Here is a 21324-nt window from a genome sequence, read left to right on the forward strand (position 1 = left end):
TCTTAAGTAGATCAAACAAGCAGCACTCAGAAAAAGAAAAGGAATGGGCTGTGAACACAGAGCAGCATGTGTGAGGACCTAAGTTCAATGTCTATACAGGAAAACAAGTCTGAGAAGTGTTTTCACTTTACCTTTTTGTGGCATTGGAGATTCAGCCCATGGTCTTATACACTCAGCAAGTGTTCTATCTCAGGACTTTAATCCCAGCATCATTTAGGGAATGTTTTTTATAAGAGTGGGCATCAGAATGTCCATTCATGTCTAGGAAATGGATTCTGCTCATTTTTAAGCCTAAAATAGACATCTCATTATGAGAGTATTACCTGAGGTTGCTTTGGTGTTGGCGGAAGAAACAAAGCTAGCGAGGTTAACGACCTCTCCAGAGGTGAAGATGAATGGCGCAGTCACAGTCACAGGGTTAGTCACTGGGTTGGCTCTCTCGGGGTTAACATTCACCTGATTCTGCATTGCTTCCTACCAAACAAAGCAGGATATTCCAAAGTCAGAACTTTCCAAAGTCATACGGTCACTGACCAGCACAGCCCCTCCCCACCACAGAGCTCTCTGCCAGACAGAACTAGTCTAGCATACAATCAATGTCCAGGGAGCTAAGACTGCTGCTTTTCTCAAACTAAAGCAACAAAAGCAAAGGTGTACTAGTCACAAAGCCTTCTACATGCTTTACTTAGCCTCTTGGCATTTTTTTAAATTAAAGAAAAAAAAAAAAAAGGGAAGGAACTGGTCTGGATAGTCTAAAAGGTAATTTGCAGCACTGATATTCTGTGATCAATTATCTACAAGACAAGGTGCTAGCAGAAGATCCCTGCAGAGAAAAATACTCTCTAGAGTTTTATTCTACAACCTGTCCTATTCTGCCACTGAAGAAATTCCTCAGAGAGCATATAACAAGCAGATAAATGAGTGGCAGATTTTGAAGTCTAGTTCCATATGCTACATCCTTTCTTCTAAGGATGTCTGCTCAATTTGGTGAAAAGATGCTTATCTTTTATTTTTACTCTCAGAAGTTTTCTACAAACATGATAACTACTAAAACGTCCAGTTATGAAAGGACTTTGGACAATAACTGAAAGTTGAGAATAACCAGTCTTTGGAAAACCATCTGTCATGAAAAACAAACAAAAACTGAAAATGCACAAGCAGCTATTTTTCATATGTAATTATCCCCTTGACTGAGAACTTCAATTGAAATAGATTATTCATTCTCCGGATACTGTTAGGTTCTTTCTTCAATCTGCTCTTTCCACAGCAGAAGCACTCACGGGCAGGCCAGCTCAGGCTGATGAAAATAATCATATGCTATTTAGCATTGTCTTCTCCATCCAATGTGAGTACCAACTCCAATCACCTTTTTAAAACAATCACACCAATCCTGAATTCGAGTTTCTAAACCACATGTGGCAATTCAAACCTGTCATCCCAGCACTCCAGGAAGTAGAGCCACACATGGCAAGTTTATTTTTCAATCCCCACAAAAAAAACCAAAACAAAACAAAACAAAAAACTCCCAGCACTCAGGAGTTAAGAGAGGCAGGTTGATCTCTGTAAATTTAAGGACAGCCAGCTGGGTTTACAAAGCCATGTCCAGAAAAGCTAGCTAGGCTATATAAGGAGCCACAGTCTTAAAAACTCACAAAACAAAAAAAGTTTCTACTATGTTTTCACTACCCACGTAAGAACTCACTAAGCATGTAACAAGATCACATGCATAACTCCCAAGCACTGCTATCCCCAAAGGCCAGGTCCATTGCTCATTCTCTAGATACATAACTACTTTTTTCTTTAAACATTCCATGTTATTTCACATCTCTCTGTTTTTAGTTTGTGCTTATTCTAGTATAGAATAACTTTTTCCTGATAATAAACACAATTAAATGTTTTCAATCATATTTCTTTGTGTGTGTGTGTGTGTGTGTGTGTGTGTGTGTTGGGGGGGTTGTTGGCATATGCATGTGGAGAGCAGAAAACAATTGTCTAGAGTCAGTTTTCTCTCCTTGCACCATGTGGGTCCAGGGAACCAACTCAGAGCATTAGGGTTGACAGGTGCCTCTACCAGAGCCATTTCACTGACCCAATTATTTTTTTTCACACTTATTTGTTTATCTATTCAAGACTGTGTGTAGGGGCTTGAAGAGAATGCTCAGAGGTTAAGAGCACTGAGTTCAATTCCCAAAAACCCTGTGGTGGCTCACAGCCATGTGTAATGAGATCTGGTGTCCTCTCCTGGCCTGCAGGGATACATGCAGGCTGAACACTGTATACATAATAAATAAATAAATCTTTAAAAAAAAAAAAACCCACAAAACTCTTTGGGTAAACAAGACAGTTGTGGCACATGACTTTAATCCCAGCACTCAGAGGGCAAAGTTAGGTGGATCTCTGTGAGTTCAAGGCAAGCCTGATCTATAGAGCAAGTTCCAGGACAACCAAAGTTACACAGAGAAACCTGTATTGAAACACCTACCCCTCAAAGACTGTATAGCTTTAGCTGTTTGGGAACTCAGTATATAGATTGAACCAGTCTTGAATTCAGAGATCCGCCTGCCTCTGCCTCCTGAGTGGTAGGATTAAAGGTGTGCACCACCATGACTGGCTCTACATGCTTTTTTTGAGTCAGTGTGTATGGGAGGGTCAGAGGATAACTGTCAGGAGTCAGTTTTCACTTTCCAGCATGTGGGAGGTTCCAGGGACTAAATGCAGGTTGTCAGGCTTGGCAGCAAACACTTACCCACTAAGTAATTCCCTAAGCTTAATTTATTGGAACTTAGCTTTTGATGGCTTCAGGTTCTGTCTTTGTGGAGATGAAAGGTGTGTGTGTTTGTAGAGAGGTGGGGGCCTCTGCCTTTCAGGTCCAGGTATCTGTTTCCCTTTGTGTGAGTATGGGGCATTGCACAATTGCTCAGGATTGTGGTTTTTTTTTTTTTTTTTAGAGGTTTTTTTTTTTTTTTTTTTGGAGACAGTGTCTCAAGTTCAAGTAATTCAGGTGGCACATAAACTTACTATGTAGCTGAAGATGAATTTGAATTTCTATTCCTCCAACTTCCACACACTCTATAATGGTGGGATTATATAGGCACTTGCCACTTTGACTGGATAGTGACTTTGTATGGATATGTATGCGTGGGAGAGTGCAGCCTGAGGACAACCTTGAGTATTGTTCCTCAGATGCGATCTACCTTGTTTTTCTGAGGTAGGTAGGGTCTTTCACTGCTCTGGAGTTTATCAAGAAGGCAAGGCTGGCTGGGCAGCAAGCACCAGAGGTCTGTCTCTGTTCCCCCCCTTGAGATTATAAACAGATTGTTTCCACAGATGTTTCACAATTATTTTAATTATTATTTTTTGTTGTATGTGTACATTTGCCAGGGCACACACATGCATGGATCTAAGGCATGAATTCCTCGTATTTGCAGCATTCCCTCTAAACTGGAACATCTGCTCCAGGAAGGAAGGAGAGTCTGGCCAGCAAAAAGCTACATACGAGAGAAGCTTGGAAGACTCTTGAGGGCGCTGCTGACAATGTAGAAGGGAGCAATAGTTGTGGGGATCAAGACTGACCAGCCAAGTACAAAGAGGAAGGCCTTAGGAATGTGGTGCTGCCTGACAGTGGCTACTGTGCTCCAAGGCTGCAGTTTTCCATGCACGTTGAAGCTGCTTTTGTGTTATCCCTGCTCCTTGTAAGATCCCCTCACCCATACTTCCATTAATAACCCCAATAAAAATTCATTGCTTCACCAAATTGGATTTTGGTGCAATATATGGTTACTTTGTTCTGCCATGTGCTCCCTTTCTGGATTGGGTAGACACATGAATTATGTCTCCCCAGGAAAAATCTGTCACTCAAACAGCAGGTGAGAGGACACTTGCAGGAGTTGATTTTCTCCTTAAAGGTGGATGGATACTGGGGACTGAAACCAGGCCATCACATTGGCAGCAAGGGCCTTTACCCACAGAGTCACCTCCCTGCCCACACCTGGCTTTTCTGTAGGGTTCTGGGGTTCAAACTCAGTTCCTCATGTCTATAAGACACACTTTCCCAACTAAGCTAAATCCCAGCCCTGGAGAGCGACTTTCTTTCTTATCTAAAATCATTTTCTTTTTAATGTGTGGAAGTATTGTTATTTCTCTATTTTTAGTTTCTCTGGGTAAACAGCCCTGGCTATCCCAGAAATCACTCTGCAGACAAGGCTGGCCTCAAACTCACAGAGATCTACCTGCCTGTGCCTCCCAAGTGCTGGGACTAAAGTTATGCACCACAGTTCTCATTGGTAAGAATTTTTGATCCCTGAGCCATATCTCCAGCAACAACAATTTATTTTTCTTTTCTTAACCCAGGGTCTCACTATGTAGCCCTGTTTGGACTGGAACTTGCTATGTAGAATAAGGAGGGTTGGAACTCAAACTCATTAAGATCTTCTTGTCTCTCCCTCCTGAATGCTAGGATCAAATAAGAGTACCAGTGCCTTTTTTTCCCCCCTAAACTAGGTTTTCTCTGTGCAAGCTTTGGAGCCTGCCCTGAATTCACTTTGTAGACCAGGTTATCCTCGAACTCAGAGATCTGCCTGACTCTGCCTCCTGAGTGCTACAATTAAAGGCATGTGCCACCACCATTTGGCCAGCCTGTGACTTCTAAGATTGTCCCAAGTCTAGTTAACTACAAATGGAAACTTTAATGGAGAGGAAAGTAATGGACAGTCAAATAAATGTTAATTCTGTTCTGACTTCACTTTTCTTTTCAATTTAACACATTTATAGAAGAAAAAAAATTATTCATAAATTGGGCAACTCTCAAACCAGAAACGGTTTATAGAGTTCTGTTCTGCAATGTCAGCAATGAGTATTTTTGGAATAGTTCTTTAATCACCATGAGTGATACAGGACTTTCTAGTGTTCTAATTTAAAAATAAAAAATAAAACAAACAAAAGAAAACCAAAATACAGACCTGGTTGGAGAGACTATTTTTGGCTTCACAGTGAGACTCTATCTCAAAACAAAGGCCAGGTACAGTAGTCCAGTCTGTAATCCTAGCTTAAGTGAGGTAGAGACAGGAGGATCAACAGTCTTCTTTAGCTAAGATTTGAAATCACCCTGGGATCCTTGAGACCCTGCCGCTACTGGGTGTATGTGTGATAGAGAGAGGTTTGCTAAAGGTGCTACTCTGATAAAATGGGGGAAATTCTCTTTTAATCTAACTCTCTCACAATAATCTAGAAGTTGAGGTGTACTTGGGGATATAAAGGAACATACCTGTAGGATGATCAGAATCTCAGTGTTGTTTTTCTCCAGTGCGATGTCAAAAGCAGACTTGTCAAACTTGCTGAAAGCATGGACATCAGCACCATATTTGATGAGTAATTCAACCACATCTCGGTGGTGGTGCTCTGTGGCCCAGTGCAAAGCTGTCATCTTCAGCATGTCCTTGGCATTCACATCTGCACCACTCTGTTAGAGAGAAGCAGCTTTTCAGAAGACGCTGACTATAGGAGCCCAGGTGTAAGATCCCATTACTTAAGGGATGTCAAAGGGAAAACATTTTCAAGTCTGAATGAAAGCTGAGACATTATGCTTTCACTGAGTGGGTCTGCTAAGGACATCACAGGGAAATTCTAACAGATGGTTGAGGAAGGAGGGAAGGAACAGATTCTGTTGCATTTATTAGCAGAAAGCTGAGTAGGGCCTGAAAAAAAAAATAAGCATATATACAGAGAACACCTACAGAAAAGGAATGAAGAAAAATCAATAAAATCTGTTTAAACTTTAAAAAAATTAGAAAACAAACTCATCTTCCCAACTCTTGAAACATGGTTGTAATGAATAAATTAATCTAAATAGAGATACAACTTAATGACCATCCACTGTTAAGTCTTTCCAGCCCACTTTCCTACCACTATGTAAGAAACAACACCTGCTTTACAGCACTTCCCATCACTGCTATCACCACTCCCGCTTTACCCTGACAAGCAGCTCCACGATGTGCGCATGTCCATCAGCAGCAGCCATATGCAAAGGGGTCCTGTCCACTTTGGTCCGGGCGTCCCTGCTAACACCTGCTCGAAGGAGTACTTCCGCTGTGGAATAATGACCATACTGGGCTGCAAGGTGAAGAGGTGATGTTCCAAGCTGTGGGAGAAACAATACTCATTGATTTCCACTCTGTGTAGAACTGTATCATTTCTGGGTAGAAGTATATGAACAAGAAATGAATCCTATAGTATTCATCCTTGGAGAAAGAATCTTACTGGGCAGATAAGACTGAAGAAATAATACAATTTAAAAATTAATAAATGGGCCTGGAGAAATAACTCAGTGGTTAAGAGAACTGAGTTCAGTTCCCAGCACGAATGTTAGGTGAGTCATAGCTATATTCCAGGTGCACGTGATCCAATACCCTAGTTTCCTGTACTCACATGTCCCCACACAGACATACACATATATACATAATAAAATAAATAAAATTAATATGTTAATGAGCAGTCAAAGGGACCACAAATTAATTTAATATAAAATGTAATCATTTTAAGTCAGGTAGATTTACTGGGTAAGACTAAAGTATAGGATTTTAAGCAGGGCTTACCAGTCCTCTGTTTTGTTTTGCTTTGTATCAAAAAGATTATTCTAAGCTGAGCAGTGATTGCTCATGCCTTTAGTCCCAGCACACAGGAGGCAGAGGTGGGTGGATCTGTGAGTTCCAGAACAGTAAGTTCCAGGACAGCCAGGACAACGCACAAAAACCCTGTCCTGAAACAAACACACAAACAAAACAGTATTCTGAGCTGTGTATGTGGCATTTGCCTTTAGTCCTAGCACTTGGAAGGCAGACTTAGGCAGATCTCTGTAAGACAGAGGCTCAGGATAGCCAGAGTGTCATTGAGAGACCCTGTCTCTAAACAAACTAACTAACTAAAAAGAAAGAAAAAAAGGAAGAAAGAACCAGTTGGATCCTGAAGTTATAAATTAATCATATTATAATAATCATCACCTCATCATAAAATTGTTAACATCAGTCAAATGCTTAGAACAATCTGTGAATGCAGGCTGGAGAGATGGCTCAGAGGCTAAGAGCACTGGCCTTAGAGTCCTAAGTTCAATTCTCAGAAACCACACAGTGGGTACAACCACCTATAATTAGATATGGTGCCCTCTTCTGGCATGTAGGCAAAACACTGGATACACAATAAATAAATAAATACATCTTTAAAAAAAAGAAAAAAAATTGTGCATGTTAAGATGCCCCACATTGCCAGACTGTGGCCGTACAAGCCTTTAATCCCAGCCCTCGGGAGGCAGAGGCAGGTGAATCTCTGTGAGTTCAAGGCCAGCCTGGTCTATAGAGTAAGTTCCAGGACAAGTTCCAAAAGCTACAGAGAAAACCTGTCTCAAAAACAAAACAAACAAACAAAAAAAGATGTCTCACATTATTACATGGATCTGAAACTTCTAAAACACTTTGGTCTCCAAGTTGAGTTGGTTGACAGGCTCATTATATTAAACCTTTCTTTCTTCCTTTCCTTTTCTCTTATTTCTTTCTTTCTTTTTTGCTTGCTTGCTTTTTTCTTCTTCTGAGAGAGGGTTTTCTATGTAGTCATGGTAGTCCTGGAACTCACTCTGTAGACCAGGCTGGCCTCCAACTCATAGAAATCCACTTCTATCTGCCTTTTGACTGCTGCGATTAAAATCAAGCACCATCGCCTCTGCTTGTCCCACCCTCTTTTTTCTGTACAGACGCTTACTATGTAGACCAGGCTGGCCTTCAATTCATAGCTAATCCTCCTGATTCTGCCTCCCAAGTGCTGGGATTAAGGATGTATACAACTGGCTGGCAGTGGTAGTGCACACCTTTAATCTCAGCACTTGGGAGGCAGAGGCAGATGGATCTCTGTGAGAGACCAGCCTGGTCTACAATTTTCAGGAGAGCCAGGATTGCTACACAGACAAACCCTATCTTGAAAAACAAAAACAAACAAACAAAAAGATGTATACAACTATGGCTGGTATTTGTAATATTTATTTGCATGTATGTATGTGTACACACAGGTAGGTATATATGTGTGGAGGTCAGAAGATAACTTTTGGGAGTTTTTTTTTTTTTTTTTTTTGAGCAAGATTTCATTATGTAGCTTTGGCTGTCTTGGCCCTTGCTATGTAGACCAGGATGATCTCAAACTCACCAAGTTTTGCCTCCCAAATTCTAGGATTAAAGGCATATACAATCACAGGTGCAAATAAAAATATAAAAAATAAAGAAAGGAAAAATTTCCCAGTATTTAACAGCTCACGGTTACTACCTATATATTGACAGGCAACTTTTAATGGAAAACTAACGAGGGGAACTGCAACCAACAGGTGAGGCCTGGTTAGCCTTAGGGCAGGTTAAGGCACACTTGGAAACGATTGGGGCCTCCTGCTCAACTTACCCAGTCTGTGGTGAATGGGGCCCCGTTGGCCATCAGCGTTCTCACTTCATCATCTTGGCCTTTTCTTGCAGCTTCTAGCAGCCTCTTCCCCAAATCCACCAGAGACATCTTTATACATAGGAACAAAAGTACCCAGGTAGCTGCAATTCCAACACAAGGGAAGCAGTTGTCAATAAATGTTCCCTTGCTTTTTGTTTGTTTTCTCTAAGTCATGGTTTTGCCATTCAGTTCAGGCTATCCTGTAACTCACTACACAGTCATGAAAGCAGCAAACTCAAAATCTTTCTTCCCCCACCCACCAAATGCTAAGATATAGACATGTGCCACCATAATCACAATGAAATGTGTTCACTGGATGTTTTTGTTTGGGGGACAGGAGCTCATGTAGCCTACATGGACCTCAAGTTTGCTATGTAGCTAAAGATGGCCCTGAAACTTTTGATCTTTCTGATTCCACCTCCCAAGTGCTAGGATTACAGCCTAATGTCACCACACCTGCCCTTTCCGTTTTTTATTTTGAGAGAGGATCTAGCTACATTGCTCAGGCTGGTGTGAAACTTACGCCACAGCTCAGGAAGCCTGTGATCTTTCCACCTCAACTTCCCAAGCAGCTAGGATCACAGGTTTTCATTACCAGACCCAGTGATGAAATATAATTTTAAAGTGTACAGTTCAAAACATGCACCCTGGTTTCCAGGCAAGGCACAAGGATACCTACCTGAAAATGCTGCTTGACAGAAATTTTGAGTTAATAATCACCCTTAGGCATGGCCTTGGAGGGCCATGAGCTAGTCCTGTAGCTCATGACTGGATTGGATGAGAAATGCATGATTATTTCTCTGGTTGGGCCAAGAGAACCTGTATAGGGTGTGGAGACTCATGACCCAGCCTTTGATGAGCTCAAAAACTGACCAATTTCAATAACGACTGCCCCGTTTCAACCCAATTCCTTTGTAAAATATAAAAGGCCACCAGGCAGGGCCTGTGAGATGGCGTGGCAGGCCAAAGTGATTCTTTTCTTTTTAATTAATTTTTTAAAAATTTTATGTATTTGTACATTTTTTTTTAAAGGTATGAGTGTTCTGTCTACATGTCTGCCTACATGTCTGCCTACATGCCAGAAGAGGGCACCAGATCTTATTATAGATGGTTGTGAGTCACCAGGTGGTTGCTGAGAATTGAACTCAGAACCTCTGGAAGAACAGCCAGTGCTCTCAACCACTGAGCCATCTCTCCAGCCCCAAAGTGCCTTCTACAAAAGCTGGATAACCTGAGTCCTATCCCCTAGAATTCTTGGTAGAAGGACAGAATTGTCCTCTGTATGCATACAGTGGAGTTCAACCCCTGTACCCATCATACCCAAGCAACAATAAACTCTTGGGAGTTTTTCATTTTTCCTACTAAGAAGCATCTTTTCTAAAATGAATTACAACTATTAATCTTTTTGTTTTCTAGCTATGGCAAAATGTTGCAATGCTAATCAAAGTTTACAGAGAGCAAACAGATTTTTTTTTTTTTTTTTTTTTTTTTTTTTTTTGAGAAGGAACTCTGGCACCCCAAGATGACCTTTAATTTACCATGTAGATGAGGATAACTTTTAACTCCTGACTGTCCTCTGTCTTCACTTCCCAGGTACTGAGATTAGGGGCAAGTGATACCTTAGCCAGCATGGCAAGAATAAACTCCCACTGGCCAATGATTTGCTTAGGACAGCAGTTCATAAGTGTGGTTTATGGCTCCTGAGCCATATTAATAACCTTACAGGAATTCATGTGGTTCAAGCTATTTTTGCTATAATACTAAGGCATCATTTGACATTTTATTTGTTTTATTTAAGCAGCTTATCATTTTCAATGATAGTGAGACTAGCACGGAGTGTATAATTGCTATTGCCTTTGCCCAAATCACATTGTGAAATAAACTTACTGTATTCAGTGCCATGTACTTTAGGGTGGTGGTGGTGCACACCTTTAGTCCCAGCACTTGGGAGGCAGAGGCAAGTGGATCTCTGGGAGTCTGAGGCCAGTGTGGTCTACAGTGAGTTCCAGGACAGGCTCCAAAGCTACACAAAGAAACCCTGTCTTGAAAAACAAAAGCCCTTGCCCTGTCAGGAGGTACATACCTGTAACACCAGTACTCAGGAGTGGAGGTAGGATGATGAGAAACACAAAGCCAGCTACACTAAGTTCTACACGGACCCGGGCTATATGAGGGCCAGTCTCAATTTTCTTTTTCCATTCTTTCTCCCGACTCTCTCTTGTGTGTGTGCATCAGAGAACAGTTTACATGAGTTGGTGCTCCCCGCCTACCATTCCGCTCTAGGGATTGAACTCAGGTCATCTGGCTTCACCTCTCCAGTCTGACCACCTGAACTTAATCCTAGGATCCACACAGTAAAAGCACAAGAGTAGCTCCAGAAAGTTGCCCTCTGACCTCTACATATGCACCATTAGTGCTCAGAATCACCCCTCCAAGAAATTAGTAAGAATCTCAAAGTAGGGCCTTGTGGCAAAGGCCTATAATCTCAGTAATTTCAGTTTCTTGAAGATTGAAACAGGAAGATTCCAAGTTTGAGACCAACCTAGGCCATAAAAAACTAATCAAAGGCTCACTTTGTAGAGGGTTGCTTAGTGCCAAAGCGAGGGGCTTGATCTGAGAATGATGGTGCAAAAGTTCAAGGCCTGTCTGGACTATAATATGAATTCAAGCATAGCGTGGGTAATTTAGTGAGACTTGCCTCAAATTAAAGAATAGTAAAAACCAGCTCAGTAGTAGAACTTCTTTACTATGTGCAAGGCTCTGGATTCAAGTCCCAGTACAGCCAAAAATAAAGTATAAGACAGACAGCTGGGGCTGGAGAGATGGCTCAGCCGTTAAAGGCTAGGCTCACAACCAGAAATATAAGACATACAGTTGTTTTTTTAGGTACACAGAACAAAAATTCTTTTGATATAGTTTTAGATTTATCTTTTCAACTAATTTTATTATTTTTATATTACTTGTGTGTATGACTATTTTTGCCCAGATGTATGTCTGTGTACTGCCTTCATGCAATGCAGGCCAGAAAAGAGCATCAGATCCCCTGGAATAGAAGTTACAGGTGGTGTGAGCTGTAAAGTGGGTGATGGGAATTGAACCTAGGCTCTTGGAAAGAACACCCAATACTTTTAACTGCTGAGCCATATCTTCAGCCCTTGCAACTATCCCCCCCTACCTCCACGCCAGTGCAGAGGACCAAACCCAGGGTATTTCTGTGCTAAATTATCAATCTTGCAGCTAGCTTTTAAGAAATTACCACCTATCTTGTGAGCGATGCAATACAATGGCAGAGTGCTTGTCTACCATGCATGAGGCCATATGAACCACAAAATAAATTACCACTTGCCAAGCTTTGGTGTAGCATCAAAGAATACCTACCATCAGGTAGAAAAGGTATTAAAAATCTAGGTGTGGCCAGACCTGCTGGCTCATGCCTGTAACTCCTGTGTAACTATCCTCACAGGAATGAAGACAGGCAGAGAAAATTGTCACCTCAGAAAGATCTCAAAGTTCTAACAATTTGTCAGACCACCTTGCAGGAGACTGAAGCTAATGATAGTAGTCATACCTTGACCAGGAATGGTTAGTTATTCGAACACACCTTTTTTGGGGGAGGGGGGGAAAGGGTTTCTTTGTAGCTTTGAAGGCTGTCTTGGAAATTCATCAGTAGACCAGGCTGGCCTCAAACTCAGAGAGATCCACCTTCCTCTTCCTCCTGAGTGCAGGGATTAAAGGCAGGCACCACCACCATCCTACTCATACACATCTTCTATCATCCTAAAATTCATGTATTTCAGAACCCCAAAACAGACAGGGGTGTGCGGAATGGATCTCTTTCCAGTGTGACCACACTGAATAAATCCTTTTCTGCTTTTCATCATTAATGGTGCATTTAATTGACATATTTGATGATGGGTGGCCAAGCCCAGCTTGCTAGAGATGTCAGGGCCCAAGCTCTGAACTTAATGTGTATGGTAACAATTTTAGCAAACTATGGCAAGGAGAAAACAGTCAGCCACTCTCTCCCAATGGAGAGGAAAGGCTGAATGGTACAGCAGCTGCTAGAGTCACTTTATTCCAGAGACTTCTTCCTTTCAAGACAGCGTCTCTTTACAAAGCTCTGGCTGCCCTGAAACTCACTAAAAGGACCAGGCTGGCTTCAAACTCATTGATCCACCTGCCTGTGCTGCCTCCTGAGTGCTAGGATTAAAAGGCATGTGCTACCATGCCTCAACAGATAGCGAATTCTGTCTTCTCACTTCAGCTTTCATCTGCTGTTGTTCTTTTACCTCTATTTAGTGAAACAGAGAAATGAGTTGCACTTGGACTGGCCTGGCCCTTGGAAATTTTTTCCAAGGCTTTATCTTTTGTAGTTCTGAACTATTTTGTTTCTTTCGAACTATTTGAGTTATTATACTGTTTGTACATTAGGGGCCTTGTCAACTGTGTGTATGTTTTGTCTGTGTATGTCTGTGCCCACATGTGTGTCTGGAACCCAAGAAGGCAAAGAAGGCATTGGATCTCCTGGAAATAGGTTCATGGTTGTGAGCCACCATGTAGGTGCTAGACTCAAACCTTGGTCCTCTAAGAGAACAGCTAGTGCTCTTAACCATTGAGCCACCTCTCTAGCCTGAGGCTTTGGCAATTTCAAAGCTCTTGTGACGGAATCAGTAGTTTGGTAGAAGGATCTGGAAATTCACACATGATGGTTAAAATGTGTCAGTATTTTGTGGCTATTCTTTGCTGGCCAAGCAAGCATGCTGAGAACTCTACCTTCATGGCCCTTGGGAAATTCTAGCTGATTAGTCTTTTGTAAACTCATGGCACAGAACTTAATCTTTCTGCAGAGTTCCCGAAAAATAACAGTAGCATGGCCCTGGCCCCTTCATTATGCACTTTTCTTTTGAACTTTGTATCTGTGACATCCCTGCTTTAAAAGGTGGGTATCCATAATACTATCTGAGGACAGATTTGGGAGCTACTCTCCCTGGCCTATCTGAGGACAGATTTGGGAGCTACTCCCTCTGGTTAGTAAACTAAAATACAGGACTAAGTAGCTAACCATATAAATTGGGACTAGATGATGCCCCTCCTTCCCCCAAGTTCTCATTGTGTAGACCTGGCTAGCCTGGAACTCACTATAGACCAGGCTGCTCTTGAAATCACAGAAATTCATCTGCCTGACTCCTAAATGAGCACTCGATTTTTTAAAAATTAGCAATTATTATTTTTTAATGATTTGTTTAAGATTTATTTATTCATTATGTAGTATTCTGCCAGTATGTATGCCTACAGGCCAGAAGAGGGCACCGATCTCTTTATAGATGGTTGTGAGCCACCATGTGGTTGCTGGGAATTGAACTCAAGACCTCTGGAAGAGCAGCCAGTGCTCTCAACCACTGAGTCATCTCTCCAGCCCGGTGGGCACTAGATCTTAAAAATCAAATTTATAAAGGACTACACTTCTGTCAGACCTAATTAAAGTGTTAACTAACTGAAATATTACTTAGAATGTCCTCCCTATGGGAATGGTTTGAACCTGATATTTCCAAATGTTAATTCTTGGAATAGACTAAGAAAAAAGATATTGTTACAGGATTTACAAGAAATAGATGATCTTCTAAAAGAAATGCTATAGAGAGACATTTGAAATACAGAAAGTACAAATTATGTATTTAAAATAACATTCATTTGAGACACAAAAGTTTAAAATTATAAAATTTCTATTAGATAAACAGATTTTGATTAGGATTTCCTTTCAAAACAAATTTGAGAAGAAATTAAGTTTTACACTTTGGTGTCAAGAGTACCTGAAAGGTACTTAAAAGGACATAATTAAAAGCTACCTTCCCAGCCACATCCTTAGCCTCATAAAAAAATATTTGTGTTGATAGAAATACCTATAAATAATGCACATAAAAAATGCTTTTGTGGGATTATTGCTATGACTTCCTTTTTCAGGACTATTTCATCTTTTTATATTTACGTGTGTGTGTGTGTGTGTGTGTGTGTGTGTGTGTGTGTGCGCGTGCGTGCGCGCACACGCGCTTGCGTGCATGTGTGTGTGTAGGTCAGAGAACAACTTGAAGTCAATTTTCTCCTTCCATCATGTGGGTCTCAGAAACAGAACTCAGGTCCTCAGTTTTAGTTACAAGCAATTTACCTGCAGAGTGTTTTCTCAGCTCATAAATTTCATGAAGGGAACTATGGGAGCTACAATCCCTATGATCAGTAACAATGAGCATCTGCATATGCTGGATGTAACAAAAAAAATGTCTGTTATTTTATCTGAGGGGAGGCTCTGATGTCTTATGTTTAAAGGATGCTTACATTTTAAAAAAATGTTAATTGCTCAGAAAAAAAGGTTTTTTGTTTTTGTTTATGACATGGGGTCTCTCTATTATCTAGCTCTGTGTGTCCTACACCTCTCTATGCAGGCTGGCCTTGAACTCACAGAGATCCACCTGCCTCTGCCTCCCAAGTGCTGGGATTAAAGGTGTGTGCCACTATGCCTGGCTGTCAGAAAACTTGTAAACAACTCTTTGCTTGAAAATTTAAAAATGTAAACATAAAACATACATTTTAGGATTGGCTCTAAATATACAATATAGAGTTACTTTGCATGACTTCTGGGCTTTAATCCATATAGAATATACATATATTTTCTGAATGTCAAAGTGTGCTAATTTTGCTATTAGCCTAACTGCTAATAAAAACTACATTTTGTTGTAATGAGGGTGGATATTTTATTTTTATCTTTTTAACATTTACTTTAAAAATTGTATGTGTGCGTTTCTAGTATCTGTGGGTATATGCTCTTGGAGGCCAGAAGAGGGGTCTGTCCCTTGGAACTGTAGTTACAGGAGGATTTGGGTTGTTTTATTTGGTTGCCAGGAACTAAAATCAGCAAACAGTACAAACCCTTAACCACTGAGCCATCTCTTCAGTCCAGAAAGTGGGTATTTTAATGTCCAATTAAGTGTGTATTTTCATTATAAAATTAACAACAATTTTATATTTTATCAAGCTAACTGCTTGGGGAGATCAAGATGGTTCAGCACTTAGAGGAACTTGCCACCAAGCCTGACAACTACAGCACTATCCCCAGGATTCACATGGTGAAGGAGAGTGCAGTTGCTGACTTCTTCATGAATACTGTACGCATGCATACTCCCGTCTCAACCTGTTAATTAATGTAATTGTTTTACAGTGATGAAGAGATGGCTCAGCAGCTAAGGGTATGCTCTGTTCTTTCAGAGGGCTCCAGTTTGCACCCTGTAATTCTAGTCCCATGGGACCAGACACCCTCTCCTAACTCTGCAGTCACTTGCACAAACCTACACACAGACACATGTACATGATTTAAAGTAATATAAATATTGGTGCTGGAGAGATGGCTTGGAGAGTAAGAACAGTTGCTGCTCTAGCAGAGAACCTGGGTTTAGTTCCCAGCACACAATTAGACATCTTACAACCCCTTGGAATTGGAGTTCCAGGATATCTGATGCATTCTTTGTGGTCTTTAAGAGCAACACATACACACAGTATACATACAGACAAGCAGATACAGACATATGTATAGGCAGAGGCAGATGGATCTCAGTGTCACTACAAAGTGAAACCCTGTCTTAATTTTTTTTACCCCCTAGACAGGGTTTCTCTGTGTAACCCTTACTGTCCTGGAACTTGCTCTGTAGATTAGGCTGGCCTTGAACTCAGATCCACCTGCCTCTGTCTCCTGAGTGTTGGGATTAAAGTTGAAAATAAGTCTTAAAAAAAAAAAAAAAAAAAAGCTGAGCAGTGGTGACTTTAGTCCCAGAGCTAGGGAGTCCAAGGCAGGCGGATCTTAGTGAGTTCAAGGCCAGCCTGGTCTACAGAACTAGTTCCAGAACAGCCAGAGCTGTTACACAGAGAAACCCTATCTTGAAAAACCAAGAAAAAAAAAAATCTTGTTGGCAATGGTGGCACATGTATTTAATCCCAGCCCTGGAGGGATGGGGTGTCTCTGGGATTCAAGACCAGCCTGGACTATGAGTCCCAGGGCAGTCAGTTCCTTTAAGTTTCTGTTTTTGTCTTTTAAATGACTACTTTGCAAGCAACTATTCTAAGGTAATCTTAGTACATTTAACACCCTATGTATTTGTGACTAAAATATGTAGCGTGTAACCTACACATATTATGTAGACATTTGAGTTAAATAAATGCAAATTTAGAACATGCAAAGTGACTATTAAGTGTTTTGTATTATGCAATGTGCATTATACCTGGATTGTCAACATGTGGGATAGCCAATGAAATTCTTTGACATTTCTGGGCTTTTTTGTTTAATTTTATAAGGGCAAAGTTTCACTAAATAACCCCTGATGGCCATGGATTCAGAGATCTCCTGCCTTTGTTTTCCAAGTGCTGGTATTAAGAGTATTGTCCCCAAAGCCAGTTCATTTCTGTTTTTTGTTAAACTCACAGTGGCGCCACCACTGCCTAGCCATTTCTGGTATTTGTAATGAGTACTGTTCACTGGCAGAAAAGAAGGCTCAGTGGGTAAGAGCGCTTGCCACAGACTTGATGGACTGGAGTTCAATTTCTTGAAACCCTATGGTAGAAGAGACCTGACTCAGGAAGACTGTCCTTTGACTTCCACACATGCACCATAGTTATGTGTGCATTTACATACACACACACACACACACACACACACACACACACACACACGCATGCTAATACTGTTTGGGCTGGAGAGATGGCTTAACTGTTATGAGCACTGGCTGCTCATTCAGAGGACCTGAGTTCAATTCCCAGCACCTATATAGTGGCTTACAACCATCTATAATGGGATTGCCCCTTTCTGGTCTACAGACATACAAGCAGACAAAGCACTCCTACATTAAACAATAAATTTAAAAAGCTCCCTACTGGTCAAAAAAAAAAAAGCACGCCATTTGGGTAATACTGCTGTTTCAAACCTTGGTCTCCATCTATTGGCCTCAGAATGAAAATATTTTGTTTTGTACATATGAAACACACACCAGAAATAAGTCTGTGTCACTGTCACTAAATTGCTAAATTTGTGGAGGTCTAACATTGGATTTTGTTGGTGTGGTAGACCTAGAGAACTAAAGATTTTAATTTTTGCTTAATGAGCAGACGCTGAGTGACTATATACAGGATTTCTGTATGGTTCTGTGTAATGATGCCTAATGTTGCAGGCTCCTTTACGTGTTAAATGTATTTCCATGCCTGCTATATTGTATAAGCTAAGATGCATAGTTTAGGATCAAACTGCTTGGAGGGGTCAAGCTAAAATTGTTAGTGGTACTTCCTGTTCTGAAGTCTGTGTTATGTGCTCCTAATTGTACTGACTAGTTAGTTGCTTTAAACAAAGATAATTAGACTGTAACATCACACTCCAAGCAGTGCTTCTAATAATTCAAAGCTATTGGACACTGATGACTTAAGTGAGATACCTATAAACAACATTGAATTTTCAAGCTAGTTCTCATTAATTATTTGCTCTTACTGGTGTTTTTACTGGTGTTTTTGTGAAGCTTTTTAATTGTTGCCTGTTGATATTCTGTAGAACAACAACCTCCAACAAAAAAAAAAAAGCGAGAAGCATTTCTGAGATGCTAGGGCTTCATCTACAGGGGAAACAGAATTCAAACATGTAGACTTCATGCAAACTGACCTAAAAACCACTTCATCTATATCTCTTATCTGCTTAAATTTATTTTTATTTTATAAACACTGGTGTTTTGCCTGCATGCATGTCTGTGTGAGGGTGACAGATCTTGGAGTTACAGGCAGTTGTGAGCTGCCATGTGGGTGCTGGGAATTGAACCCCTGGTCCTTTGGAAGAGCAGCCGGTGCTCTTAACCACTGAGCCATCTCTTCAGCTTAAAATTAACTGACGGTACTAATTCCTCGACATCTGTCACTCTCCCAACATGGGATCAGATCAGACTAATCTGAACAGATCATCATGGTAATGAGGGATATACAGAGAAAACCGTTTAGAGGCAAGCATGGTGAAAGGAGGGAGTCAAAATAAAATAAAGTCATGCTGGGCATGATGACAGCTGCCTGTAATCCCAGCACTTTGGGAACCTGAATGAGGATAATGGTGAGTTGGAGGCTGGCCTAAGTATCAGAAAATCCTGTTTCAAACCAACGAGGGAATGCAGTTGCTTATGCCAGACCTTCCAAAAGTTACCAGTAACAAAAATTATGGGAAAACAGGTTTTTTTTTTGAAACAGAGTTTCTTTGTGTAGCCCTGGCCGCCCTGGAACTCACTTTGTAGATCAGGCTGGCCTCGAACTCAGAGATCCACCTTTCTCTGCCTCCCGATGGCTGGGATTAAATGTGTGTGCCACCACACCCAGTTGGGAAACCAGTTCTTATATTTGGTTACCCATGTGGGAATGTCTTCTAAGCTTGATTCCTACTTGTATTCTGGGAAAAATGATCTAGAAATCTGTTCTGGAGGCTCTCCTTCCTGTCTTGTCACTCCTGATTTAACCTGAAGTACCCACTTGAATTAAAATGCACCTGTAGATAACAGTATCTTGTGGGCCCGTTCAATATATGGCTCAGTGGGTGAAGGTCTGCTATTAAGCCTGATAACCTTAAGTTGGAGCTCGTTTCCACATCATGAGGAGCTGACTACTCGAAGTAGTCTCTGACCTCCACATACACATACATACATTGTAATACAATTTTAAGGAAAATAACAGCACCACCACATCAGGGTATGTGAATCCTAAGTCTAGAAAATACCGCAGGCAGTCAAACTTATTTCCTTGTGTGCACTTCTGTGGGTATTCCCAGAGCAGCTTTTACCTACTAAATCATCTCACTGGCCCCCACCTACACAATTCTAACACTCTGAACATTACAAAGAACCATCTCTCCTGTATAGGGTATGCCTCCACATTAAAATCTGCACAGAATCTGGTCTAATCTGTAGCCTAACTTTTCTTTTCTTTCTAGTTGCTCTGTGCTAGGGACTGAATCCAGGGGAAAGGGCATACTAGACACACACCTACCCCTGAGCTACACTCCCAGTCCTGCCTCCAGGACATCTGCAGTTGAATAAAATACAAAGCAAGACCAGAAAACTGTCTTTTTCTTTTCTTTCAAGTCAGGCTGGCCTTGAACACCTGGATCCTTTTACCTCCTCTTCTCAAATGAGCTCTGGGATTACAGGTATATGGCATCATACTTAGTTTTAGAATGTTCTTTCAATAAATGTTTTAAAGGCATGGAGTGCCTGGGCACTTGACAAAGGACCCCCACTAACAAATAATCAAAAGTAATCACTTCTGTTTATCTCACAATTTGGATGTGAGGTTTGCTCTTCCTTATCAAAGCATGGATAAAAACAGGGCTAGCAGTGCTCATGGTGGAATGTGCCTTTGATTTCAGGAGGCAGAGGCAGGTGGATCTATGTGAGCCAGGGCTGTTACACAGAGAAATCATTTTTTAAAAAACAATAACAAAAAACAAACAAACAAACAAACAAAAAAACCCTCATGACTAGCCAGTCATAGTGGCTCACCTCTGGAATCACAATACTTCAGGACAGCTGCAAGGTGGTCTGTCTGAGCTACTTAGTGAGGCTCAAAGCCTTTACGGACGGGGAAGGCAAGTGGAGTGATGCCAGGAGCACACTTATTAGGAAACAAACAGCACTTAAAGAATGCATAGTCTATGGATAATTTTATTCTTTTTTTTTTTTTTTTAATGCACACGTCCCCACTGGGCGGCCAGCTGTTCAAACATCTTTGTAAGAATTGGATATAAGGCCATGACTGCTCTTGTTCAGATTATGAGTTAGACGTTATTCCTAGACCCAGATATCTTAAGAGTGCCCGCTCGCTTCCTCCTCAATTATCCTTCAGTTTTCCACACCAGCGCTCTGTCTGCCAAAAAGAGGGACACCAATTTGCAAGCGGGAGCCCCAAGTCTGAGGCTCGCAGCAGCCTGGGCTTCCGCCCCACGCTGCCCCCTAGCGGTCACCCCTGTGGCCTTGGCTTCCCGCAGTCCGGCTCCCCAGCCCCAGGTCTTCCACCCACCCCCTCACCTCCTCCCAGTCCCCTCCCCTTCCTCCCGACAGCATCCCCTTCCTCTTTGTCCCTCTCCCCCCGCTGCCACCCCCGCTCCGGCAGTCTCCTGGCCCGCGCCCACAGGTCCGGGCTGGGCTGGGCACTTGTCACGGCACCTTCCACGGCGGTGCGGACGCTCCTTCCCCCTCACCTCGTCCGGAGCGCGGCCGGCTTCGCTGCCACTGAGACCGCCAGTTTGGTCCCGTTTCTTTCTCTAGTTAAGACTCCTTGCCAGTGGCCGTCACTTTTTGGCCCCTTCACATATGCATATTTGGGGGGCCTTCACCCCCCCTCGCGGAGAAATGGAGGCGATAAAATGGCGGACCCGGAAGTGAAGGCCCGGAGACTATGCCTCCTGGCGGAGGAATCTGGAGGAAATGGGTTAGAAAACCCACGTTGCCCTTCGGTCACGACCGCAACGCACCTGTGAGGCTGATTTCTTCCTACTGAAGACCTCTTGAACTGGAAAAGCGTGTACTGAGAGCATCATGAACGGGACTACTTTGCGAGGCGCAGGATCATTGATTACGTGGCTTACGTGAGGCATAGTTCCGGAGGGGGACGGACCGAGGTGGAGGTTTTGGCGCCAACGCGTGCAGGGCTAAGAGGAAATTAGGTTACTGGTGGGTCTTTTTGGAGTTTGCGTTCTACCTTTCCACTGGTCCTCCGCAGGGCTAGCCTTAGGGTTGTGGGAGACTCTTGCCTCCATGACTCAACCCCAGTGATACTGTTCAGGACATTCCTGGCTATGCA

General features: G+C 41.9%; 1 protein-coding gene across 2 annotated transcripts in view; it reads right to left on the reverse strand.

Annotated features, from left to right (window-relative positions):
* The window catches only part of Gabpb2 (GA binding protein transcription factor subunit beta 2), a 31861-nt gene extending 10763 nt beyond the window's left edge, over positions 1-21098 (reverse strand). The window contains exons 1-5 of one of the 2 annotated variants that reach the window (XM_051198940.1): positions 20996-21098; positions 8431-8570; positions 5969-6136; positions 5264-5458; positions 324-474 (exon numbers count right to left, since the gene is read on the reverse strand). In XM_051198940.1, the coding sequence (XP_051054897.1) occupies positions 324-474; positions 5264-5458; positions 5969-6136; positions 8431-8538 (622 nt within the window). In that variant the 5' untranslated portion in view covers positions 8539-8570; positions 20996-21098. Of the gene's footprint in view, positions 1-323; positions 475-5263; positions 5459-5968; positions 6137-8430; positions 8571-20722; positions 20875-20995 lie in introns of those variants that run through there. The other variant, XM_051198939.1, reaches the window with a different exon arrangement.
* Between the last annotated feature and the right edge of the window lie 226 nt (positions 21099-21324).

The sequence above is a fragment of the Phodopus roborovskii genome, unplaced genomic scaffold, assembly GCF_943737965.1.
Source record: "Phodopus roborovskii unplaced genomic scaffold, PHOROB, whole genome shotgun sequence".
In the NCBI taxonomy this organism is placed as follows: domain Eukaryota; kingdom Metazoa; phylum Chordata; class Mammalia; order Rodentia; family Cricetidae; genus Phodopus; species Phodopus roborovskii.